The sequence below is a fragment of the Pagrus major genome, chromosome 8 (assembly GCF_040436345.1).
Source record: "Pagrus major chromosome 8, Pma_NU_1.0".
NCBI lineage: Eukaryota > Metazoa > Chordata > Actinopteri > Spariformes > Sparidae > Pagrus > Pagrus major.
This window is the reverse complement of record NC_133222.1, coordinates 27,665,378-27,693,366: the sequence shown is the minus strand read 5'-3', so window position 1 is coordinate 27,693,366 and position 27,989 is coordinate 27,665,378. Positions and strand designations below refer to the sequence as shown.

The window sequence follows — 27,989 nt, the reverse complement described above, 5'->3', positions numbered from 1 at the left end:
TAAAATCCAATGAATAGCAATAAGCATTGATGCTTGAATTTATTTGGTTTTAATCTGTGTTGTTTGATATTTTGGGTTTGTTGAGTTTTTTTGAGTCTTTTAAGATATGAGAATGGAAAAAGTACACAAAAACTGTATGATAAATATAAAACGAAAATCTCCACAGTCATTGCCAAGACTGCTCAGTCTCAGTATGTAGAAAACAAATTCAGAATTCCTGCAAACTTTTATCTTAGTCTGCCTTTAGGATGGAGGCAGCTCTATATGTGTGAAACATTGATTTGAGCTTAACTAAGGTTCTTGCTAGTATAGCTGATAATAAAGCCTGAAATAGAAGTCAACCAATAGTGGTATTTTTACTTTTTTCACAAGGTAGATTTTAAAACTCTAAATAAATTAATATCTGAAAGTTGACAAGTCTCTACTTAAAGGAATAGTTCACTCTAGAATGAAATTCAGTCATTATTGTCTCACCCTCATGCTGATGAGAAGTCCGGTGTAGTATTTACATCCAGCTGTGAGCGACCGAAACTTTGAAACTCACAGCAGGATGTAAATACCGGTGTGTATCTATCGCGAGTCTTGTTGATCTTGTCTGGCGCGGCTTCCGTAGTGCAATCGGCTGTGAGGGAGACTCGCGTGCACGTGGGAGCGTGCCTCCAGGCAAATATAGTATAGTGACTGTTTAGGCTAGAAAAATGTACTAAATGACGTCGTTTTGAGTAAACTCTGGATGTCGCCACGTCAGGACACTTGGATTGCAGCCGACGAGCAGTATGGAGGAATATTACAAAGTTTTTGTGTAGTTTTATGGACCTTTTCGTCTCGGACGCTGCAGGAGGGTACCCCGGCGGGTCTCCAGCTGCACTTTGAGGAATAAGAAACTACACCGGACTTGAAGGTGAGGGTGAGTCGATAATGACTGAATTTCGTTCTAGAGTGAACTATTCCTTTAAGCCACTTTCTGATTGTAGCACACAGAGTTCATCAGCAACTGTCACAAAACTGTAGATGTTCAAACCCTCTGAACATTCTGAGCACTTGTAGATCTTTTAGTACTTTTTTTAGGAATTTTGCTTTTTCCAAGGTCAGGAATGAGCTGTAAAGCTCAAATGTCAAGCTCCAGAACAAGTGAGCAAGTGGACTTTGAGTTGGGATTGTTTTATCGCCTGCTGTTTCCAAGGTCAAGAATGAACTCACTATTAAAAAGAGATTGACAGGATTGTCATTTGTGGCATGTGTGAGGCTTGTTGCTGTTTACTGACATGCACATGTTGACAAGTGGATTCAATGTTGTCAGTGGCATCACTGGTCGGGATAAATGTGTTATTGATTGGTTAATACAGGATACGCATTATTTCTATCATTATATCAGAGAGATTCTTATTTTTATTTTATTTTTGTACCATTGACACTTGTTAAAGAGAGATTACTTTAGGCCTATTAAAGCATGTCGAGTCTTTGGTTATAGAGTAGAGAGAGATATTTTGTTGTAGATTAATTTTTAACTGTAAAACCTAATTTTCTATTGATAGAGGAAACCCGATATGTTTCAGATACACGTTTTGAACAGCACGACATAACGTTAGCTTAGGTAATAATGCCCAGGTAATTTTCTGCCATGACTCTTTTCTGGTTACATTTTCAGATGAGTATATTAAACTATTTTCAAAAGAAGAGAAAGGTTCCAGAGGAAGAGAGTCAGGTAACGTTACATAAAGGAGAGGCTCAATGTTCTTGATTTATTATCGTGATGTTATTCCCTCAAGTCAATAGAAATGATAATGATGTGTACCGTGATAAGTGTAATATTTAAATATTCCAGTTTCAGTATAGACTAGTTTAGTTATTTAACTTGGAAATATATCTTTAATTTGTTGTTGTTGTTGTGTTTGTTGTTTTGGCCTAGTGATACTGCAAGATCCTATTTTCAATTATTATTTTCAATTATTATTTTCAATTCATGTACTGGAAACCCTATAGTAAATAATGTATTTAGAAAAACATTCAGTTTGAAATAGTCATAATTTCACATTTCAAAATTCATGTTGTCGTCGTCATCGTCACCCCACCTCTTCCACCCGGGCAGACCTCCCCCACGGTTTAAAAAAATCCTGGAGGAAACCCTGAAGCCAAAAAAAAGGCATCAGAGAAGAGTGTTTTAATAAGTGGTCTGCCTTTGTTGCAATCCTCTGTTCAGTCTGTGCTGTCCTTACATCAAATACTGCCCCCGCTGTTCATGTCCCTAAGTCCGTCTTGCGTAGGCATTTGATGCACACATCTAAGCTTCAAAGGGTGCAGGCAGTAATGTCTGACATATGTGTGGTAATAATCATGTAAATTCTTAGACAAAGCAAGTGTATCAGTACTCTATATGAAGGGTTTGGGGGAAAAATAAATCAGAGACAGTAATTAAATTGAAGCAAATGTAACAGTTTTCTGAACAAGCATTGACTGTTACAATAATGTATAGGTACAATAATTAGCCAATGCTAAAATAAAACATGGTGTGGCAGTAATACAAATGAAAGGTTTCATCAAGTCATGTGTGTAAACGGGCTAACATTAGCTAACATTAGCCACCATGAGCTACTGGCCATGGTCAAGTACAACTCTAGCAGCAAAACCTGTGTGTTGAACTGAGCTGGAATGTGTTTAATTCTTTTAGTTGAGTTCTCAGCTGGAAGAGGAAGATCAAGTTATTTCTCTTTCCAATTTACATAGTCTTGGTTTTTTGGCTCAAGAAAATTGTCAGTTTATATGTAACAGGAAAAGTCACATTTAATTTCTTCATGATACTTGAATATACATAGTAAAACAGACTGTGTAGTGTGTATGGTCGATTGAATGTTTCCATCTGTGGTGTTATTAGTGCTGTTGGACCTGTGTATCAGATATCAACAACGAGACACAAAATGACTGAAAAGCTGCCAACGAACTGGGGAGGAATATGGATAATCATCTCCGACAGTAAATATCCTCCCTACTGTCAGTGACATGCTGGCTGTTCAGCATCGAGCTGAGTTTCAGGTGGTTACCTCCCTCCCACAGCAGCTACAACACTGGCCAGATGGGAGGTTGTTGAGCACAGCTCCAGCATTAGATTCAGCCAGCTGGAGTGTATTGAGAAGTGTTTAGGAATGGATGCAGGATCTGTCGCCTCCTGCATCACAGCCCCAGCTCAGTCTGAGCTTGTCTCTACACAGCTACAGCTAATCTCCAACCCTGCTGGAGATCAGAGATGTTGCTTTCAAATATGTTTGAGTCAAGCTTCCACATTTTGATGGGTTTTTTTTTGGAAGTTGTTGTTGGTGGCTATTCATCGGTAGGCATCTTGATCTGCTGAGATTCGGCATGTGACTTTTGCCACACGCCCTGCCCTCTCTGCATTGAATAATCCAAACTGTTTTGAGAAGTATTTGAGACTTATAGCACAATTTTGAAAATACTTTAAACCTTACAATGTGTGTGTGACAGATGGAAAGACAGAGGAATAAGTGGAGATAGAGTGGTGTTTTGTGTACTTGACTACTTAAAACTGTGTATGAAGGCAGGGATAGAGTGTGTGTGCCCAGTATAAGTCTATTTTTGCCAATAAAAATGTGAGTCTGTCTGAGTGTTCATGAGTGGCCAACTGTTCCTGTGCTGAAGTCTCCTTCTACGCCTCAGAATAAATGTCTGCTGGCTTGTACAAGTTTATATGTGTGTGTGTTTTGGGTGTGCATGTGTCAATTAAGGTCTGTGTGCTCATGTGCATGTGTGTGTGTACGTGCACATCAAAGCAGCCCAGGATGTCTCCCCAGTTTTGTTTATGCTAGACTGGCTGACCTACCAAGTGCCCCAGAGCTGTCACATGACTGTGTCAGCCAGTCACATGGGACCCTGCGACAGAGCAGCGCAGATGAGGCGCCATGCTGCCTTCTGCCTGCCTGCGTGTGCTTGTCTTAATTTTTGCATGACTGGATACTGTTATATTTCTTACTTGTGTGTGTGTGTCTGTGTCTGTGTAGCAATGTGCATTCTCCACTCACTGAACTTCTCAGATCAGGCTCTGTTGGTTCAAGTGTGTGTAGACGGTGTGTTTTCACAAAATCATCCAACTGAATCCTAAAGGTAAACTTCCTCCTAGAAATTCAGGTTGTTCACAGAAACCCTGGCTTCATTTTTGTGTACTGGTGCGGATCGTTTCTCATCATCCACAGGGTTGTGAATATGTTAATACAAAATCTAATTTAAAAATTGAAGGGTTCAGCAGTCTGTCATAATTTGCTATTACTGACCATAAAATGACCTATCCTGTTGTGTGGAGTGGTGTAGCAGACTTTAGACCTATCTTATACCTAGACTCTCAGTCTGAGAAGGTTGTTGTTTCTCACAATTATACAAAAAATCTCTCATTTGTCACATACTAAAAAACACAATTTGTTATAGTAATACATTTATATATATGTGTGTGTGTGTGTGTGTGTGTGTGTGTAATTAAAAACAATAAGCTCATCATGCATGCTCAGAATGTTTTTCTCTGGTATTTGACGTATCGTTAATGTAGACTTTATTGCCACCTACTTGCCAGACATTTGAGGATGCGTTTTGCGATGCGTTTGAGCACTTGGAATAATTTTGGGATTCTCATTTGTACAGACAGCTTTTTAAAACAAGGGTTGTGTGGAGAGATTTTTTGTTTTTTAAAATATGTGTGGACAGTGACAATGTGCACTAAGTGATAGCACCTTCACAGGAAACTAAAATCAATTTTATAATTAGATTTTAAAGCGAGACAATGAACCGTTTGAAAGAAAAACTAACACCTTCCTCCTCCTTTAAAAATGGAAAATTTAATTCAGTAGCAATTAAACAAGCTCTTGCTTAACTCTACACTACAGGCTTTTGCTGATCTGGTTTGACCGCTCCTGATCAAATGGTGAACTGTTTTCAAATTCTGTTCTTGCCAAATTTGGTGAGATATTGCTATGTAACTGAGATTACTGGGTTGCATTGACCTCTACTTTTGCTACTGCTACACTATGTTTTATCATGTCAGAAATAAGCATTTTTTAATCACAAAAGTAAAAGAAGTAAATGCACTGCTCCTCTTGAAGGCACATATTTGTTCTTTCCTGCTTGTGGTCCTGTCTGCTTGCTCTATGTAAGATCGGCAAATGAAGTTTTTAAAGCTACTGAGTCACCACTGTAAATTGTAGACAGTCTTGCTTCAGTGTACAGTAATTTGATTTACATTTTTATGAAGTTTTTAACATTTTCTCAGATACAAACTTATATCTTTGAAATAGTTGGTCTGACAAAATAAGTGTGATTTGTGGTAATCACTGTTGAAAGAAGTGTTTACTGCAGGAAATAAATGTAACATCAGCCAGATGGAGACTGTTAATTAATCTATGACCTCTATTAGCCTTCAATAAAAGCATGAACAGCAACAAGTGCTTAGCGCATATTAGGCTGTTGTTCCCTCTGAGTTGCCTGTCAGACAGCAGCCTCCTACACAGCTGATGATTGCTGGACATTTCTCCTGCAATGAGCCAAGCACTGGTGATCAAAACATGACACCATGATGGTTGGTCCCCACAGCTAGGCAACTAGCACACTGAGAAACTACAGGTTTCTTAGCAATATCAGTCAGACAGCAGGAAGACATGTTAAAGCTTCCCCGGGAGCCAGGCAAAAACAGGCAGCAGCCAGGCAGCCTAAAAAAATGCCAGACACTGCCAGATGCCTGATAAGAAGCAAAGCAGTCTGCCAGGCAGTTAGATACCAACCAGGCAATAATAGATATCCCAATGGACTGCCATGTATTAGTTTGCTTCCTGTTAGGCACCGGGCAGTTTCCAGCAGCCTACAAGGCGGTATTCTTATTACACTGCTGCCAACTTTCTGACATGTCTGGAAAGCAGTGAAATAATAATCTGCCACTAGCTGTTTGATACCTGTGGTTATTTTTGACCTCCAACAGTGCTGTTCTCCTTTAAAGGTGCAATGTGTAATGATGTTGATGTATATAAACTTATACAATAATGATGTCTAAACATTAAAAAAATGAACTCACATTATCAACAGCATGTAAAGAAATAATAGTGTTGACCATCTGTCAAAGATGTCTGTGTACTGTGTTGCAGAGATAAGTGACTGAAGCTAGTATGCTAATTAGCTAACCTGGCCCGTCCTGTCTTGTTAAACCACTTTGTACCTTAAGAGATGACAGTCCAATAGTCCCCGTGGTTTCAGCTGGGTATGGGCTGGCTAGTTTGCTACTTAGTCTAATTAGTAAACAAAATAAACTCAATATAAATAGAATGACAAGGAAGGATATATTCTTACACCCATTTCCTTCCTAAACAGGAACAAACAATTACACACCCTCTGAGTTCACGTTGCTTATAAAACATCCTATATTCAAAATCCACAGAAATTACATATAACTGACCAAAACGGTCTTGGTTTGTGTTTCCACAATCACTACTGGTTTGGTTGAACAAATCATCAATTTACCGAGTAAGATGTGAAAATATTCCGACTGACTGCCGTATCTTCTTGTCTCTGAATATGTAGTCCTGGTCAGAGCCTGTGCAAATTACCTGTCTGTCACGGAGGCTGTGTCTGGTCCCCATCTTGTGTCCAGCCATATTTAAGTATTTAGTATATTTGAGTCTATTGTTGACGGAAGTGGACCGCAGCCACGTCAATCTACACAGAGCAGATTGAGCCAGACAGGAAGTCAGACTGTGGAACGGCATTATTCTATCCTGTCAATTTTCAAATAAAACACCTGGTCATTCAGCGAGTCTGATCTGTATCATTTACCCAAACCAAATATTCACTTTCACTCACTGCCTGGCAATTTCTTTTTAACTCATATATTGTGTTTTTCATTTTAAGTCCTTAGTGTTTAACTCAAGGTCAGATGGATTGCCACAAAACATTTGTTAACACAGGTCATTATAAATATGGTCAGTACTGTACATACCACAGCTGAGCCCAAATTGCCATGAAATTACACAATGTTGTCCATTTGTTGTGTTTGGTTGTATTGTTGATAATCTTCACTATAACACAGCATTTTGTCCAGTCAAGAATCAGCCTGAAAGCTAACATGTCAGGGCAGAAAAATAATGAAATCTAATCTTACTAATAATGTTTAAACATTTCTCAGGGGCAGTAAAACAAATCCATGTGTGGAAAAGTAGTGTGTGACGATGGCTTGCTGTGTAGAGGATAGAGGGTTGGATATTTTGATGTAGGTCACTCAGTAGGGGGGCAAAACTGCTGAGCCCACATCAAACAGATGACCATACAGCCTGAAGTCTTAATATAATCTCCAGTTAACTCTTATCAGTTTAGTTTACATCACCACTGATCCCGTCTAATAATATATGTCCTCTATAGCTATAATGCTGCATTTTGATTTTGTCTGTTTTCTTTCTGTAGTGTTCAGTGTTCATGCAGCCAACTAATCCTCATAATTCCCCAGTCATAATAATTTTATTATGACAGATTAATAAGCAATTTATGGGTCAATTTATCATTTGTCTTTGAAATGTTGCCACAGTCTGTTAAGCCCTCGTATGCGTTTTCATCCTGCCATTAAAAATGATGTGTAATGCTGCCTCTTATCATAAGCTGTGTGAATGCAGGGCACTGAAGCGACTACAGGTTGGTCTGATCGGATTTCTGAAAAATGCTGAGGGTGATTGTCATCTTGTGGTTTATTCTGACTGGAAGCCAAGAATATCTTTGCAGTTTCCTTTATTTTATCAGCGCATATTTTCGGTCCATAAATCCATGACAGTGTAATTTTCTCCCTAGTTTTTAAATGACATGAATTCATTTTGTGCTCTGCTCGCTTGCAAGGACAAAAGTTGTTGCGTGAAATTGATATTGTTTTGATAATATCATGGCACCTTGTCGTTACAGCTGTATTCCGAGGCGATACACGACAAACAGGACAGACGTCACTCTGTTTCCTTCTTTATCTATGGTAATGGTTACCCTGGTGACAGCATCCCTGCGGTTGCTGTAGAGACCCAGCAGCAGAAGCAGCCCTGCTGTCAAGCTGAACGAGGCTGTTGATTTACTGTTACCGCAAATAGGTTCAGGCTCTGCACTGACTCTTTTCATCTAATGATAGGCGGGGCATTTTGATGGCATTTGTTGTTATGATGTAATAGGTTGACATCTTTTATTGAAAGCAACTTGTGACGGTTAGTCTTTTTAACAGGACCCAAAAGCAGCCAATCAGAGTGGGAGAAGGTCTAAGGGAATTTATTGACAAACTCAGTGGAAGGGCCGGCAATAATTAGTTGGTGTAGAAGCTGGCAGGGTGGAGATGTAGCGGAGGAGTCTGTGGGTAAAGGAGAGGAGGTGCTGGTGGCTAGGCTCAAAGAGATCCAGGGTGATTCGAGGCTGGTGGCAGATGTGCGTGAGGCTGGGAGGCTGGTGGCTTGAGGTTGGTGCTCGTGGTTAAGGCCGAGGATAAACAAAAGTTAGTTTGGTCACAAAATACAAGCGGGCAAAAAGACTAAGGCTGGGCTCAAAATAATTCATCCACCACGATGAGTACAATCTGGCAGCGAGTGAGAAGTAGACCAGGGTTTTTAAGTGAGAGATAATGATGAGATGCGCTGCAGGTGTGTGAGGCAGGAGCTCAAGACCTCTAGGGGAAACCACACCCAGCCTCGGAACGCACCTCTGAAACACACACAGGAAAACAAACACCAAGCACGGAAAAAACCCACACAGCACGACTCAGGTAATGCATTCAGGTATAGACTGGGAATCTCAGATTATTAGCACATTATAATTATACATTATAGTTTTTTTTTTCCTAACTCTTTGATTTGGAAGACATTGGGCTATCCAAGCCTTGCTATGCTGAAAGTGTCCTGAAGTAGAAACTGAACATGTTTGGTTCAAAAAGCTCTCTCTGTTTGTTCACTATAATACATGTCTGAAACCGAAAAAGGAGCAATAATTTTCAGTCCTCCTAGCAATATCCAGTAGGTACAAACTGCATGACACAGAGCTTGACACAGCAATTCTTTCATGTTAGGGCCAGAATTGACCCAAGCACCCAGAATGTTCGACTTAAACAGCTGTGAAAAATGACATTTCAGCTTGACATTTTGTGACTTTTTGTGCTTTCCCATCCCCATACCAGCCCAAAGAACACACACACACACACACACACGCACACGCACGCACGCACACACACACACACACACACACACACACACACACACACACACACACACACACACACACACAAACAGAAGTAGAAATTTACTCAGCCTCATGTAAAGTATAAAAGTATATCGATAGCCTGTTGAAGGGAGGGACAATATTCTTTTTTTAAGTACTTTATTTATTCATTTTCAAAACATCCAGGTACATAACAACCCAAACAATTACCCCTTCTTTCCCACCCCCCTCCCCCAAAGTAGGTTAGGGAGAAAAAGAAAGAAAAAAGACAGATAAAAGGAAAAAAAAAGAAGAAAGAAAGAAAAAAAAAAAAAAAAAGGGTGAAAGTTGTACTCTACTGTATTACAGTTTCTATGGCCATCCATGACTGTATACAATTATATACATTTGTGTAAATTATGGACAAATAAATACTCAATGGTTGCCATATTTGATGGAATCTGTCTGATTTTCGTAATAACTCAAATCGAATTTTTTCCATATATAAAATATTTGAGAACTCAGTGAGCCAGGCTTCAAAACATGGGGATGTTTCTTTGTTCCAGACTTTAAGAATAATTTTCTTTGCAACAACCATTCCATACTGTATTGATAAGGCTTTCCAGCGACTAAGAGTATCAAGCTGGTGAGACCAGCCAAAGATACCTGTCTCTGGGTCTGGCGTGAGATCATATCCGTAAACCTCAGAGTAGAAATGGAAAACATCATGCCAAAATCTACCAAGTTTGTTACAAAACCAGAACATGTGTGCCAGTGTACCATCAGTCTGTTTACATTTTACACATAATGGTGAAGTGGATGCATAGAATGAATGCAGTTTAACACGTGAATAATGGAGTCTATGTATAACCTTATACTGTATTAGCTGATGTCTTGAATTAACTGAACATGTATGTATGCTATGAAGACATTTACGCCATGCATCTTCTGAAATGGTGGTACCTATATCCTTCTCCCAGGACTCTCTCAGATATTGCGTACTTGGAGCAGTTTGAACTGCAAACACATTTACAAACATGGACACCAGCTTTTTGGTCTCAGGTTTCTTTGTTATAAGAGAGTAGATTTCATCTGGCGAGTTATAGGTTTCAAAGTTTGAGATGTTTGCTCTAGTATAGTTCCTGATTTGCAAGTATCTGAAAAAGTGAGATGCTTGTAAATCAAATTTTCTTTTAAGTTGGTCAAATGAGGCAAAAACATTGTCAATATACAAATCTTTCAGAGTAACCAGACCTTTCCCTCTCCAGGAAGAGAAAACAGAATCTGACTGAGAGGGGCGAAATGCATGATTGTGACAAATGGGGGCAAAAATAGAAGTGTTAGTTAAATTAAATGTTTTTTTAATCTGGTACCACACCTTTAATGAATGTTCTACTATAACCCCAATCCCTTTAAATGGTCCAGGCCTTCTCTTTGCTGTATTGAGTAGTGCTGGGAGGGAGGTACCAGTGAGGTCCTGTTCTATGGCAAGCCATGATGGTGTAGTAGCATTAAGTTCTGTCGGATAAGCTTGCTGCCAATACACAAGTGCTCGTGCATTAGCTGCCCAATAATAATGTTGAAATAAAGGGAGCGTCAGTCCACCCAGTTCCTTTGGCTTACAGAGGTGCTTCTTACTTATTCGATGTGGTTTGTATCCCCAAACGAAAGGCATAGTGATTGAGTCCAATGTTTTAAAAAATTTTTTAGACAGAAAGATGGGTACATTCTGAAATATGTATAGGAATCTAGGTAAGGTCACCATTTTTATAGCATTAATTCTGCCGATCATTGACATGGGCAGTGTTCGCCAAAGTTCAATATCAGTTTTAAGTTTATCAATCAGAGCCTTGAAGTTCAGTGTATAGAGCTGATCAAATTGTTTGGGGATTGTAGTGCCAAGATATTTAACATGGGTGGTCCCCTTTACGGGTAGATTTCTGAGAAAGTTGGGATTTAAGTCCTCACTCAGAGGCATAAATTCACATTTCTGCCAGTTTACAGTATATCCTGATAGCTTACCAAAGGTTTTAATTTGATCCAATAAAGCTGGAAAAGATTTTTCAGGCTGCGACAAGAACAGGATCACGTCATCAGCGTACAACGCTATATAATGATCTAATTTACCCAGATGTATAGGGATAATTTTTGGATTACATCTAATACTTATTGCAAGGGGCTCAATACACAAAGCAAACAACAGAGGGCTTAGGGGGCAACCCTGTCTAACACCACGGTGCAGGTTGAAAGGGTGAGATCTGTCTGAGTTGGTAAGGATTGATGCAGTTGGATACGCATAAAGCATCTCTACCCATGAGCTAAAACTTTCACCCAGGCCAAATTCTCTGATTGTTAAAAGCATATATTTCCAATCTACCTGATCAAATGCCTTGTGCGCGTCAAGTGTAAGTATTGCAGATTTTGACTTGTTTTGTTTGCTATATACAATATTCAGTAATCTACGGACATTAAAAAAAGAAAATCTCCTGGGAATAAACCCCACCTGGTCTGGGTGTATAATAGTTGCAACATGTTTATTCAATCTATTAGCTAGGATTTTGGAAAAGACTTTGAGGTCACTCCCGAGAAGAGCAATAGGCCGATAAGACGATGGATCAGTCTGATCTTTATCTTTTTTCAATATTAAAGAGATGTTTGACGTATATAATGAGTCTGGTAGTTTTTTATTCCTTATCGATTCTTTAAACATTCTCAATAATAGAGGGGCCACATCATCAATAAATGCTTTATAAAAGTCAATGCCCAGGCCATCAGGACCAGGTGACTTTCCACTCGGAAAATCCTTTATAGCCGTGAAAACCTCCTGTAAAGTAATTTCCGCATTGAGTTCATTTTGTGCATCACAGTCTATTTTAGGAAGCGAAAGGGAGCGCACGAATTGAAGAGTATCCCCTTCTGTTGCGGAGGTTTGGGATTTATATAAATTTTCATAAAAGTCCCTGAAGCACTTATTAATTTCAACAGGGTCTGTAACAATAGAGCTTGTCTGACTTTTAATTTCGTGAATAGCCCTGCTAGCTTGTGCTCCTCGTAGCTGGCGTGAAAGAAGAGGGCCAGGTTTATCTCCCAATTCAAAATGTTTGTGCCTCACTTTCAACAACAAAGTATTAATTTGTTGAGAGAGAATACAGTTATATTCATGCTTTAACTTAACGATTTCCTTCAATAAAGGTGAGGATGGAGCCTCTCTATACTGTTTTTCAAGGAGGGTAAGCTGTGGATCTATAACTGATAATCTCTGTCTCCTCTGTTTTTTTTGTGCAGTTTCATAGGATATGACAAAACCTCTTATCACAACCTTAAAGGCCTCCCACAGTGTTGAATCTGAAACATCACCTGTATCATTAAAAGCTAAATAGTCCTTTATCGAAAGCGAGCATTTTTCCAAAAATATTTTGTCATTAAGAAGACTTGGATTGAATCGCCAATTATAGTGTGTTTTTTTCCATCCGAAGTCCATGCCTACAGAAACTGGGCTGTGGTCTGAAACTAAGATATTGTGATATTTAGATGACTTAATAAATGCTGTCAACTTAGAATCAATTAAGAAGTAATCAATCCTTGTGTATGTATTGTGAACTTGTGAGAAAAAGGAATATTCTTTCCCTGTGGGATTGTGAATCCTCCAGATATCAAGCAGATTAAGCGACTTCATTAGATTATTCAGCATATTTGTGGAGTCCGAAGGATTAACTGGGCGAAGTGAGGACCTGTCTAAAATGGTGTCTAAGACGCAGTTGAAATCACCACCTGCAATCAAGTTGGTTGTTGCTAGGTCAGGTATCAGCCGGAAAACACCTCGAAAAAACCCAGGGTTGTCAAAGTTTGGTGCATATAAGTTAAGGAGGGTAACGTGAACAGACAAAATTTTGCCAGTCACAATTATGAAACGACCATTTGGATCTGATTTAGTTGAAATGTGTTGGAAGGGAATATTCTTTTTGATTAAAACTGCCACACCACGTGCCTTGGCTGAAAAGGTTGACGGGTTGTTTAAACCTCTGACATTCCAAGAAGTTAGATTAACAATGTTATTCCTATGATCATTCGTTGGGCCACTCATGACACCGCTACCACATAAAAAAGGAAGATGCCATTGTATTCAAACAAAAAAAATGAGTACAACGTGAACCAAACTGATAGAACATACCCTTCGAACTCCCTACTTTGCCCCCCCCTCACCAAAAAAAAAGGGTAATATAAACCCCACATGGCAGCGGAGCTGCTGAGAAAGGAGCCTGTACATGCGGTAAAGCACCTAACAAAGCAAACTAACATTATCCCCCATATCAACTCCTTGCCACTCTCCTGTAAGTGAATTATAAACCCTCCTTATAAATCAGGTAATATGCATTTTGAAACCTATTTTCAAAAAAAAAAAAAAAAAATTAAGAACAAGAGACAAGAGTAACAAATGTAAGTAACAAAGCAAATTTTAAAGACTGCCTTTTTCCCTTTTTTTTCTTTTTTTTCTTTTTTTTTTTTTTCCTCAAAAGCGCATAATGTCTAAGATATGAGCCAATCATAGTAGAACTGACAGCAATAACCAAAAGTGACCTTACACATACGTCATAATGTTAAGGCAAACTATGTGAACGTAAAGTCTGAGTAGTGCAATTATTGCAAAAACACGTTGGCTTTTGCCTCACCGTTCATTTTGTCCATCCATAGTGAGAATATCCACACCTGTGCAGGTAAGCCTGGCTCTTGATCCAGTCGCACTGGCGGCATCCGGTCACTCGGCATTGCCAGCTGCTGAAGGCTGTATGTGTCTGTCAGCGTAGGTGGCTGCCTCTTTTGCTGATTCAAATATCTTGGTTTGACCAGCATGAGTAAAAATCAGGCGTGCAGGAAACAGGAACCCATGGCGGATACCGGCCTCCTTAAGTTTCAGTCGAACTGCATCAAACTCCTTGCGGTCCTTCATCACTTCTGCTGTGAGGTCTGGAAAGATGCTAATGCGCTGCCCCTCGTAGTTTAGCGGACCATCGTTGCGAGCCACTCGGATTATCTTCTCTTTCACGGTGTCGTGATGTATCCTGGCGATCATAATGCGTGGTCAGTTGCTTGGAGCGCCGATGCGGTGGGCACGGTCCACTTTAATCCCCTGGGGGAAATGCGCGGCTCCGAGGAGTTTAGGCAGCAAGTCAGACACAAACGTAGTTGGGGAGCCTCTCTCAATTTTCTCTGGCAGACCCACAATTTTAATATTTTGTCTCCTCGAGCGGCCCTCTAGATCGTTCACTTTGGCTTTCAGGAGTTTGTTTTGTGCACACAGGTCATCGTGGCTTTTTTCCAGGTCGGCCAGGCGTCCATCAAACTCACCGTGCCAGTCTTCCAGGTTTATAATGCGAGAGGTGTTGGAGGCGACGGCAGTTTTAAGCCCAGCGAGAGTTGTCTCCAAGTTGTCAAACCTCGCGTTCATCGAGTTTTCCATCCGTCTAATGGCCCACAGGATGGGCGACAGAGAGGGCTCCTCGTCTAGTGCATCTGTTATAGCATGCACAGGGCTGGTGGAGCCAGGTGAGCTAGCGTTAGCATTAGCAGGCTCGATCGACGGATTGTCTTCAGTCTCTGAGAGAGACTCTGGTGTTTTTGGAGTCGGTTTCCTGGTTTTAACCATTCTTCGAGATGTTAGAAACGGATTTCACCGTCAAAAAGTGCAGAAAAGGAGAGTTAAATACTTATATCAAGTTGTAGTGGAGGAGCTGATGGAAAACACAACCTTCTACATCGCTGGCTCTCTAGCCAAGGGAGGGACAATATTCTGTAATGCTGCAGGATTTAATTCTTTTTTAAATCATTTTTAAACTGTTACAGTATTATATCATAAACATTTCTTCCATGCAAATTAACTCATACCAAAGTAGGACATTCTAACATTAATCTTATGTTGCATCAGGTTGAGCTTGGTACAATGGAAATGTAAAAAAATGTATCATAAATGGAAAAATCAATTCTAATCAATACCATGATGTAAACCCAGAACCTTAAGCAGGAAATATAAACGAATTCATGAAAACTATAAATTTCAAACAAAAAAAAAGACCAAAACCTTGATGGCATGATGCAGTGTACTTGTCCAATACTTGTTTTGATAGCTCTAACAAACAGAAATGGGTCAACAGTACATAACCTGAAGAACTGTAGGCCTGATGGTTCAGCTCGAAATTGCTAACAGAAGCTAATAGTAATTGACAGGTGTAGCAGCGTTGCTGTAGTGTTACTCATGAAACAAACAAATGGGCATCAGACTGAGTTAATCATCATTGGCTACATGTTGTGACAATGGATCTTCACTGAGAGGATAGTGCACATAAATTGAAATAATTGGCACCATACAGTGTTTGACTTACATTTACATTCCACTGAGCTCAATTTGACATCATATTATAGTATTACATCAGTTGTTAATATTAAGTCAGCTGCCAAGTCAAGGCAAAGCAACTCCTATCTGATGTCCCAGGAGAAATAACATCAAGTCAGGTTTAGAATAATTGGTAATAATTAGTAAGTCTTTGTTTAAAGCCAAGGTTAAGTCCTCCTCATAACAATTGAGTTTATGAATGTTTCTGGTTTGTGCTTTATTATTGAATAGATTAGACTAGTAGACTGCACAAACAACTTTCTCTCATTAAATATGAAAAGATTAGGAGAATATTACAGAAATATACTATTTAAATTAGGGATGCACGATACCATTTTTTTCAAACTGAGTACGGGTATTTTCATTTGTGTACTTGCCGATACCGAGTACCGATACCAATATTTCTACCACAAAAATAACTATTAGGTTACAGATGCACTGAATTGGAAGACAGGATTTTTTTTCTTCTCTGCTTGTTACAACAAATGATAATAAACTAAATAAATATAAATAATCATCATTTCCTGTGTCAACAAAAAGCCTCCACATCGGCACTGTCTTCACATTTGACAAAATGAAACAAAATATCAATGAAATTTGACAAATTAAACAATGAAACTTATTACACAGTTAACACAGTCAACTTAATATCTCAATTAAACTATTACACAGTCTCCACATTTGAATCAAACTAAATATAAATTGAACTAGTCACACACAGTCACACAGAGACACACACAGTCACACACAGTAACACACACACAATCACACACACACAGTCACGCACAGTCACACACAATCACACACACACAGTCACACAGAGACACACACAGTCACACACACACACACACACCTGGGATTGAGTAGCATTGCGATGCTGTAGAGTGGGTTTTCCTCCATGTCAGAAAATCGCTTTCTAAGGTTTCCTTCATGGTTTTGACCTCATGGTCCACATCAGTCTCCTTTGTAGAAATCTGTGCAGCACAGTGACCGCTGGAATGACGTCTGTGGCCATGGCATCTGAAGAGTTAACTTTTCGTGTTAACTCCTCGAACAGACCCAGAACAGTTAGCGTCTTCTCCAGCAGTGTCCACTGGTGAGCCATGAGAGTATCAGGGAGTCCATATTCGTTAGCGAACTCTGTATACTGAGCTTTATCATGCGTCTTCAGATGTTTTATCAAATTACTGGTATTAAAAGACGTATTCTCCTTTCCTCCCCTCGACACCTTAGCAGCACATAGCTTGCAGTCTGCCTTACTTCTGTCGTTGTCCCTTATCTTGAAATAGGTCCACACTGCTGACATGATGCTTGCTTTCCTATGTCGTCAGTTCAACTTTCTCCTAACCATGCTGATTCTGGTTCGCTCGACATCTCCCCCTAGACACTGACAAGCTGCCCTCTGATCGCGGTCTTCAGTTTCATGCAATGTACGGCCTAATGCAATAAAGTGGTATCGGTGCGTGGTATCAATGAATTTTTGCGAGTACAAGTATATGAGCGCAGTATCGGCCCGATGCCAGTATCAGTATCGGTGCATCCCTAATTTAAATCTTTAAATTGATATTTAAATCCAAATATCTTTCAAAAATATTTGTGAGATACAAGAAATTCTTCCCTTTTTCTTTTCTATTACGTATCTGAGCTACAGATTTCCTCCTTCTCTTCCTCCTGTTTCTCCTGTGTTTTCAAAAGCCCGCGCTATAGGGCCTCAATTATTTTAGATGTACCAAATACCAGTTCAGACTTCCAAAATCTTCAAGTTGGACTTGATCAAATTTGACTTGTTCAAGAGCGTACACCTGTACGCACTGTACCTGCTGGAAGACAATAGTTTTTTCTGCATGACCATGTCTGGTGACAGTGTACAGGTATCTACAGAATCTGTGTGCGTGTGTGTGTTTCTGTATGTGTGTGTGTCCTTTTCAAATGCTGAAACAGAATCAGAAATACTTTATTGATCTCTGAAGAGGAAACTGGATACATTACTGATGCTTATGATGCAACTTAGACTCACACAACTGTGTGTGAATTGGCTACATTGGCTGACGAGGTATGGCAGAGGACACACCCTGGCTTTGCTTTGAGGAAAAAGTGGAAAAAAAAGAAATAATGAGAGAGAAATTTATGAGTATAATCTTCAAATGACCTACTTTCTGATTTTATATAACTTATTTCACCTAAAAATGTACTTCCCTTTTATATTCACTGTCATAATGTTTTGTTGCATTCAGTTCACACATTTGGTAGCTGTTGTCGTCAGGCAGTTTTTCTCACACTTTGGCAATTCTTTTGAGCATTACTGAGAAAAGATGGCACACTTCCCCTTAACTCTTCTCACTATCAACTGCTCAGAGAATCAAAACTTCTCTACATGCAGTGGGAGAAATTAGTTGAAACACAATGTTTTTGATACCTGGGTATCATAATAATGATGATAGATGTCACACGTCGCCTTGCCATGATATCGTGCCATCCATCCATCCTGACACATTCTTTGTGCTCCATCTCACACAAACAGATGGACAATCTGGATCACTATGGTGTTGTCAGTCCCTGTCAAAGCGACAGCCCTGGTCACTCTAATTTGTTGGCAAATATGAAAACCCACAAATGCCTGACTAAAGAAAAAAAAATGAACATGAAAAATATCTGGTAATTTTTTCAGTATTGACATTACATTGATCCTCCTTCCATTGTCATCCATTGATCTGTTTACCTGGCCATCCATCCATTTGACAATCCATCTAAATTGTTCCCTGTTCTCGCCTCCACACAGACAGATGGATGCCCTGAATAGTTCCAGGAAATGGTTACATGTCCATCCTGTTGGATGGCCTCACTCTGTTGGACAAGGCCTACTGGCTTAGGACCATCATTACTCCCACTGAGTCTCGTACTACATCGAGTATATCTGCGCTTTGACTGGCTACCAGCACTCCCACTCTAACCACAAAGGCTTGAGGGAAAATCAATCAGTCATTTAAACACATTGGCACTGAAAAAAAGAGTCCTATTTTCTCATCCTCATACGCTTCACTCTTCTCATCAGGGACCTTACACACGTGGTTGGGACGTATGCCTGCTATTTTTCTCGCCTTTTAGAAATGAACTCAACTCAAAACCCACAACTACTGAACTTCAACACATTGGCAAGTATTTTATGTAAAAAAATATACTCGCCTATCTTCTTATTAGGAAATATTGTCAATGAGTCAAATGACTGTAAGACAAAATTATTATTTGTAGAGCTGGGCTCTTAAGTAAGTAAAGTTGTTCCAGTCAACAGTATTAAGAGTCTGCAGTCATGCTAGGAGCTCTGTGAGGCTGTACTTTGGGCAAAATTGTCATCATGCAAACATGCTTGCAATGACAATGCTATTACATGGTATTACAGGTATTACATGACCATGGCATTAGTATAGCTTGTTAACGTTCAGTAGTAAGCATAAAGTAATGTAACTAGTTTTTCCGGTATTTGGTCATACTGTATATCAAAGTTTGGACCAACTGACCAAAATTGCCATCCATAGAGCTATCATGCTAGTGTGGTCAAAGATCTTACAAATAACATTTTGTTTTGGGTGAGGTAACATTTATTCCGACAGAAAATGACAAATTTTACTGTGAGAGAGACTTGAATTTATCCTACACAGCAGTATGAAGCACTGGACAGGTTACAAAAGACGAGTGTGCTGTGTACAATTTACCACTGTTACTCATATGATTCATTCAAATGTGAGTATAAAATCACTTGGTTTGTCCTTGTTGTCATTTGGGGCTGCCAACTCATAAAGTTCTCTGGTGTGTCTTTGAGATAAGATATGGAGCTACACTTAGTAACTTCTGCTACCTAAGTGCTAGTTGGTTGTAACTGTTAACCTGATTTCTGAAAGTTTGACAGACTTTCACTGCCACTAAATCTTGGAATAACAATCTGTACAGACATTATTCTGTGTTCACGGTAACATACAGTGTACGAGTGGAGATTGTGAAGGCATTGTTTTTCTGCCCAGCTTTCAGCACATGGTGTTCTTTTGTTTCATCACTTTCAGAGGCTGCGCGATTTTCTGCCAGTGACTGTAACTCACACCACTATTTTGCTTTGACTAATGAGGTGAATCTACATCGTCTTCATTATTGTGTTTCATGAGACTCTGTACTGCAGCCCAGTTATATAAATTAGACTAGACAGTCTGGTGTGGTTCTGTAAAAAAATTGTGCCCAGAACAGCTCTAAGATGGAGATTAAGACGTATTATTTTTCATCTGTCCTGTTTAATTATAGCTATAATGAAAACTTGCCACCAGTTGGCTTGTTGGCAGATTAAGCTAACCAGACTCCCCCCCCCCCCCCCATTTTTCCCTCTGAGCTTCATGAAACTGAGAACCAGCTGGCTCAGTACCATTTGCCCACTTCCTAACCACCTGTCCTGCTCACAACATGGATCATCTCTGCTTGGCCCTCAGCTCCAAGTAAACTACACAGCACTGTGGAGGGCAAAGCCATGGCCATAGACTGTAGGCATCTAGCATTATGCTATTGCTGGCACCTGGGAACAGCTAATCTGAATGGTCAGAAAGCTTGTAGTGACCTGGCAAGGCTTTACAGGGTTGTGTTGGCATCTACAGAAATTCAGTGGTGACACAAAGCCAACTGGCAATGCACTATGGTCAATAAATAACATGACACTAGTCTAAAGCCTTGTAAATGGCCAGTAGTGCTTTGTACACCATTTCCATGTGATGATTTTCATAATCTGCTGTAAGCTGAATGTTCTCACACAGAAATAGGCAAATAAATGCCCTGTGTGTTTTGTCCAAATAGATAAAGCAGGTCAGTCCTGCTCTGATCCACATTTATCCATCTTTAATCCACACTTTCTGTTCTACCAACCATCCATCATCCATCCTGTCCATATTTGTTCTCAGTGGAGGTTCTTCTATCCTAGCGTTTTGACAGAGGTCTGATGGTAGAGTCACATATGTTGCTCTCAGCCAGAGCAGGTGGCTAGCTGTTAGAGGAGAAAACACTCAAAACACTGCTAACAGTTATGCATATGGTACAGTCATTCTATCCATCCCACCATCCATCAATCCATTCAGTAATCCCTCTGTCTATCCATTCATCCTTCCATCACTCTGCTCAAACAAATTGACAATATGTTCTATTATCAACCAATTTCTATTGTAGTAATGGTATGCTATGGTATTCTTTTGGTTAGGGCATGGATTGGTGCTAGAACAATTTTTAAGAAGAAACTTAACACACTTAACTTAAACACTAAAGGTGAGAATCATTGGTACATTGTCACTTAGGACATAAAAACACATACAAGAAAAAAAGAAAAGAAATGAATTTGAATGAATATGTAGTGTAAATATATACCCAAATCAGAGCAGGCAAGACCTTCATTTAAAGTGTAACTCTCGCCAAAATGCAACCTAGGCTTTTTTTGTGAATGTACCCGAGTCAAACCTTCGTGTAAAAGCATAATTACGACGAAAAAGACACTTTTAAGATTTACCGTAGTTTTGTTTTCAGGTCAAAATCATTTTCAATTGCGTGCTAGGGGCAATTGTATGGTAGCATCAAAATCGCTATTTTTAAAACACTAAGAAGACTCAACACAACATGAAACTTTGCTCATAGTATCACCAGGGTCTCTACACACCTTAGCAGTAGCAGTAGCCGTCCTGCCAGTCGAGAAGAGTCGATCCCTGAGTGCGGCGTAACATGGAGGAGAGAGCTCCATGTTACGCCGCACTCAGGGATTGAAGCATCTCGCCTGGCAGTACGGTGGCGAGCGGAGCAAGCTACTACTAACGTGAGTTGTTCAAAAACCTTCTTTTTAGTAAAGTCTGTGTACACAAACAATGTTCTCAATGCTTGTGTTCATGTGTAGAGACCCTGGTTGTATATGTATATATATATATATATATATATATATATGTGTGTGTGTGTGTGTGTGTGTGTGTATATATATATATAAATATGTATATGTATGTGTAAATATACGTATGTATTTTCAGCTAATTTTAACAATCATGTTCCTGTACTCTCCCTGCAGTGTACAAGTAATTACCCCAGCCTTTTCTAGCTTTGCCATTCTCTACTCTCTCAAACTGCAGGGCTTCCGGACTTTTTTGTTATCTTTTTTAAGGATGCTTTTTAAACTGAAATGTGTGGAATAAGTAGCAAACTCCTTTAAGGAATAACATCGCGTAGGTTGTTGGTGAATAAATGCTACAGCCAATTTCCAGTGTCATGTTTGCCCACTGCTGATTAAAATGAAGGGTGTTATACTGTTTGTATATGGAGTTAGCAACAACTTCAACCCAGGCTCACCTAAGGTGGACATACTGTTCTCATTTGAGCGACAAGCTGCTTCCCTGACCAAGACACTGGGCCACTGGGCCTAACAACTGTCTAAAGTGACTAAAGGAGCACTGCTGACACAAACCTAGATGGTGGATAAGGTGAAATATAAACTGTCAATAAATTAATTACCTCTTTTAATGACATATATGATATGACATCCTATAACAAGGGACAGATTGCTCAGTGGTGGTAGTTAATAGCAGGGTAGTTTCAATGCTTTATAGCAGGTGTCCAGAGGATATCCAGCAGCTAAGCCTCAAGCTGGTTCTATAAAGCCTCTCTTGCTCACAACCGCTGTCTTTTAATTAACCGATCCTCCACAGAGACATAGTGAGCGTGGGAAGTGTGCGACACACATGCACACTGAACACATTTGCAGGATGAAATGAGTGTGCGCTGGAGCAAAAAGAAAAAAACAAAAACAACTCTGCCTTGGACTCACTTCCCTCTTATGATATTTTACGTCAAGTACAGGATAAACTCAACATCAGCATGGAGCAACGCCAAAACCAAACCTTTCTACTTCAGAACAAATGAGCAGATGGAACAAACTGTGCCACCCAGTGAGGCAGTCAGAGAGTCAGTCAGACGGTCAGCCTTGTTATTTCTCATCATTCAGTCCCACTAAAGCAAGGTGCCTTTGAGACTGAATGTATTAGGCAGGATAATCGCCTAAGTCTGCCAAACCTTCAGGCTTTGTTGAGCTACAGAGAAGATGAAGACAGTTCACAGAATGGAGATAAAGACCGAGGCAAAATGCTTTGACTGGATGCTATCTTTGCTACTCCATTTCCATAATCTGAGTCATTTGGTGTCAAATTTAAAAAATGAAAAATGACTTCACAATACTGTCATTACATACAAATAACTCACACAGAACTTTGCGTAGGAACCATATTTCTGTGTCATCAGTACTGTTCTGAGTTATTAGCTGAGCTGGAGCCTGAGTGATTGTGTATGTTCTAGGAATAATAAATCCACAGGCTAGCATGGCTAACCCAACAGATCAGATTAGTATCTGTGAAATTACAGCTCTGATTAGGGTGTATGTGAGTGTGTGTGTGTCCTAATTTATGCTGTCTGGAACATCTAAATTAATTCCCTATGCTTTATCCTCTAAAAACACAAGTGACCTACTTTAGACATTATTACTATTGTACCACAATCCCTTCGGATACGTGTGTGAGACAGAGGGGAGAAAGAGGAAGAATATGCATATGTGTGTGTATTTGCCCAAGAGTAAAAGTGAAGTGCGTATGCTCTCATTCCCAATGTGTGTGAGTGCAAGCAGGGCAGTTTTAAATCACCCGGCAGCTGGACAGTTGTCGTGGCATTATGAGGACTAATGATTCGAGAAATTCAGCTGTGTGTGTGTGTGTGTGTGTGTGCGGTGTGTGTGTGTGTGAGTGAGTGCGAGTGCGTGTGTTTGTGTGTATGGAGGCTCATATTCGATGAATTGCACAAAGAAAAGAAACTGAAGTCATTGTCCAGGCTGTGGGGTGGATGACTCAAAGACTGTTCACAATGTTTATGCTGGCCAGAACTCCTAATTATTAAACACTATTTCTGCTTTCCTTTCTCCATTTCCCTGTCCCTTATGTTTTCTACAGCTGATGGAGGTCACCATGAGTCAATGAGACGGGTTGTCTTTCCTCTAGACCCCGCAGTGCCCTCCCACCTCCCAGCTACCCCTGATACTGGAGACAGAGCTGGGGCTAAAGACAAAGATGCGATAGTTGGGACTGATGTCGATCTTGGAGCTGGACCCGGAGCTTGGCCTGAGGGTAAAGTGTTTGCTGGGGCCAGAGCAGCAGTTTGGACTGAAACAGAAGCCGAAGTTCGTGCTGGGGCAGGTGGCAAAGTCTTTGCGGAGACTGAGATTATGAGGGGAACCGGCGCCTGGGCAGAAGTCGGGGCTGACTGGAGACCGAGGGCCACAGAGGGTGGTGACCTGCCAAGCATGCCCAGGGAGCCGGCTGCCTGGCTGGGGCAGCAGACGCGTCGAGTGGGCCAAAGAGAGACGGCAGCCTCTTTATCAGTCCCCACCATGCTGGCAGAGACAGTGGAGCTGCAGGCACCAGTGTTACGAAAACCTTTAGGACTGTTGTCTAAAGCTGCTTGGACCAAAAGCTCCTCTTCATCATCATCCAAGACCTCCTCCTCTTCCGCCTCCTCCTCTACAACAAAAGCATCTTCTTTGCCATCCTCCTCCTCTTCCTCTCCCTCTTCCTCCTCTTCTTCCTCCTCCTCTTCACCTAGTAACAGAGAGAGTCAGACAGCAGCATCAGGCAACGTCTCTCTGGTTGATGTCAACAGCAACTCCTCCAACAGCAACATTAGCTCCACTTTGGGTATGGTTCAGGGCTGTTTTGTCATTTAAAGATATTTCAACTTTTGCCTTTTACAGTGTAATTAATCATTCACCAAACCATCAGTCTTCATTTTTAATAACCATTGTCATCACAATGTAATTTTTCAGCATGGCAACCTAAACAACCATCTTCATCATCCCACCGCCAGCATCATCATTTTGTCATCACCTTTGTCATATTGCCATCATCATTATATCACCACCTTTGTCATCATCATCTTCATCAACAGCATCCCCTTTGTCATCATCATGACCACAACCATGTCCTGTCCCATGCCACTTCCTTCATGTCTCCCGACTTCCTGTCATTCCAGTGAATAAAAATGACATCATCAATAAGGTATTTCTTTCACATGTAGTTTAGCTGCCGACACAAGAATGAACAAAAGCTAATATTCCGTTTTCAGTATCTCCTATCACATCGATTCATATCACAGTCACAATACAACACGTCCTCATGCAGTGATACAAGGAGAGGATAAGCAGGAAACTGAATCTTTCTCAGTCTGAAAGGATTGATTGCCTCTCTCGTTCACTCCAGCCTCCTTTACACCTCTCATCGACATGTATCTGATTTTTCATTGTGTTGTCTAGAGATGATTTAGATGGATTAAATGAACCCCTGACATTAAAATGCTTCTCTGATTTGCACATTGAAATTGGCTCTCTATTTCATGCAAACTACTTCTTATTGACAAAATCCTCCTGATCCTCTTTGTTCATCATTGGGGATAAATCTGACAATTCAGTTTTGACAAGTTTTTTATTAACCGGCCAACTGTCTCATTTGCATTACTTTCTTCATATTGGGATCCCTTTGCTGGACGCTGTGGTTTGTAGCAAACGTTACTCAAACTGGATTATTTGTCGGGGACTATTTTAAGCCAATGATTAATGCACATTTGGTCTAGTGAGTATTGTCAGCAGGTTGGTGTATCTGGGATTGACTCAAAATAACTACTGCATGTGTTTTCATGGTAATGAAGAAACATTTTGGATAACAATGGAGCTCTGTGACAGATCAACAAGATACATCAGGCTTCACAGGCTGAACAGTCTTAAGAGGATATATTCATTGTTAGTTTTGGTCTTTTCAAGGCAGTAGTTGACAAACTTTGGAATGTCAGTAGACATCCTTTAATATCATGATTTCCAATGTTTTTCTACTTTTCTCCCTGCAGAGGATTCGGTGAGCAGCTTGCCAGCCTGGGATCTCCCCACTGTCCCCGAGTCGCTCCTGTCCACAGTGGGTGACCACGATGTCACACTTCCTGCCAATGTCACCAGCCCTTTCTCCACCCACCAGTGGAACACCACTGTGCCCGTGCACACCAGAAACACCTCACGGCACACAACCACATCAGCCACCACTCTATCACCCACCACCACCTCAACTTTATCGTTATCCAGCACAGCAAGAGCACAAACACCATCAACAGCCACCACAGTCTCTAACACCACAAGCCAGGACACTGTGACCAATGACAATCTTCAGCTGACGACAGTAACCACGACGACGCCCTCAACGACCACTCTTACTGTGACTGCTACTGAAATGAAGACCCAGGCGATGAACACTAGGAGCGACATAACAGCACCAACAAACACCACTGCTGCTACAACCGTACAGCAAACAATGAGCCTCAAACCGACCACAGCAGCTACAACTCAGCCTACAACCACCACAACAACCACACCTCCCACGACTACCACCACTACTACTGTTGCCCCAACCACCAGCACCACCACTACTCCACCCACTACTACTACAACTACTACACCTGCAACAACAACTACTACTACTACTACTGCTGCCACCACCACAACTACTACCACTACAACCACAACAACAAAGGTACCTGCCACCACTGTGTTCATCCCCGTCCAAACCACGCCACCTCCAACCACGACCACAGAACCTCCATCCAGTACCAGTGCAGAGGAAGGTCCTCTACCATGCAACGTGACCGAAAAGTACTGGGTCAGAACAGGTATGAGACTGAAACCCTATCACTATGATTGATAGAATAATGATGTATTTCTCAGACATTTAGACATGTGTGGGAGATAAAGAACAGAGATTGAAAAGAGTAACCTGAATGGTTAAAACATCAGGGCATTATCCAAAACAACACTGTTACCTCAGTTCCTGCATGTCCCTTATCAAATTACCTACAACATACTGTACATTATTTACAGGCAGGCTCAGTCAAAAAAAAAAAAATATTACAAAGAAATGATGAATAATCATGAAATGCCATTTCAGAAGCTCAGGCACAATGTACCTATTATATGTCCACAATGTAATTACATGCTCACAAATTAATTAAAACTTGCACAAAACGGGCAGATTTTCCTCAAGCATGAACACTTAGATTAATAGGAAGCTGGAGACTGTAACCTTTGATTACATTTACCAGAGTATTTAGGCCTTTACTGGAGTTGGCTGCAGCTTCGCAAAGTGGCAAAGGAGACAATTAGCCAGAGACCAAAGTCCAAGCTCCTGTGTCCTTAAGTGTCCTTAGGCAAGATATATGAATGCCCACCAGCTCCGTGGTGCTTGGGGTGGATCAATAAAGCTTTATATTATTATTATTTGAGGCAACAAATCTGGTTTGGTGGAAGTGGAATTTGTCACAGATTTTTAACAAGCTGAATATGAACACTGTACACAATCGCCAAGCTTTGATTTTCATTTTTAATTTTATTTTCCCTTCACAGTTCTGTCCATTGAGATGCGTAGGAACCGCCTGGACCTGATCCTGAAACAGAACCTCTCTAAAGGACTGAGCCACGCCCTGCAGAGAGCTCTGAATGACTCCACAGCCTCAGCACAGGTCAGCGTTTCTTATAGGTTCAGTAACCACAGGTTAGTGGCTTGTTAGCGCAGCTCACTAGCTCATAACCACAGGTCGATAGCCAATAACCACAGGTCAGTGACAAGTAAATAGGTACAGGGGGAATAAAAACTGTTTACTAGTAAATGGACTTGCTTTTCTATAGCGCTGTTCCAGTCTACTGACAGCTGAAAGGGCTACAACACTTGTCACATACACCAATGCACACCTAGGTGAGGTTAGGTGTGCAGCAAAAGTTGCCATGGCAGTTTACCCTGGTAAGAAGTGAACCGCCGTCATAGCTCTGAAAACCAAGGGTAAGTTACCTTGCTGTGCACAAATCCTGCTTTGTAGTACCGGTCTCAGTTGTCAATGGAATGTAAATAAAGGTTGCAGGCTAGTAAGCGGATGTCGGTGGCTAGAAAATATGGGTCAGCGGCATGTAAATAAAGGTCACAGCCAGTGGCTTGTAAATAGGGGTGCAGAGGACGTTCATTTTGTACTAAGTATAAAAGTTGTCTCACCAGAAGAACATTTGCAGATGTAAAATAGTTTTCAGAGCTTTTGAATATAATATACAATTTTTACCTTTGCATTCAATATACTCAACTCCAACAGGTCTATACACTCTTGGGGTAAATTAGATGACCACAAGTGTCTTTCTGCTTCATTACACTGAGTAAAAGTGCTTTTCTATGTAATGCAAATAAGATAATCTGAATTTTACATTTTAATTTTGCCACAGTGTTTGCTCTTCATATGTGCAGATATCCTATTTTTGAGTGTGTCATCATTTGACAGCCTTCATTAAATTATTCATAAT

General features: G+C 40.5%; 1 protein-coding gene across 1 annotated transcript in view; it reads left to right on the top strand.

Moving 5' to 3' along the window:
* The window catches only part of kiaa1549la (KIAA1549-like a), a 112,855-nt gene that overhangs the window by 26,452 nt on the left and 58,414 nt on the right, over positions 1–27,989 (top strand). Inside the window, exons 2-4 of the mRNA XM_073472740.1 lie at positions 23,569–24,309; positions 25,511–26,320; positions 27,051–27,166. Of these exons, the coding sequence (XP_073328841.1) occupies positions 23,569–24,309; positions 25,511–26,320; positions 27,051–27,166 (1,667 nt within the window). The remainder of the gene's footprint in view (positions 1–23,568; positions 24,310–25,510; positions 26,321–27,050; positions 27,167–27,989) is intronic.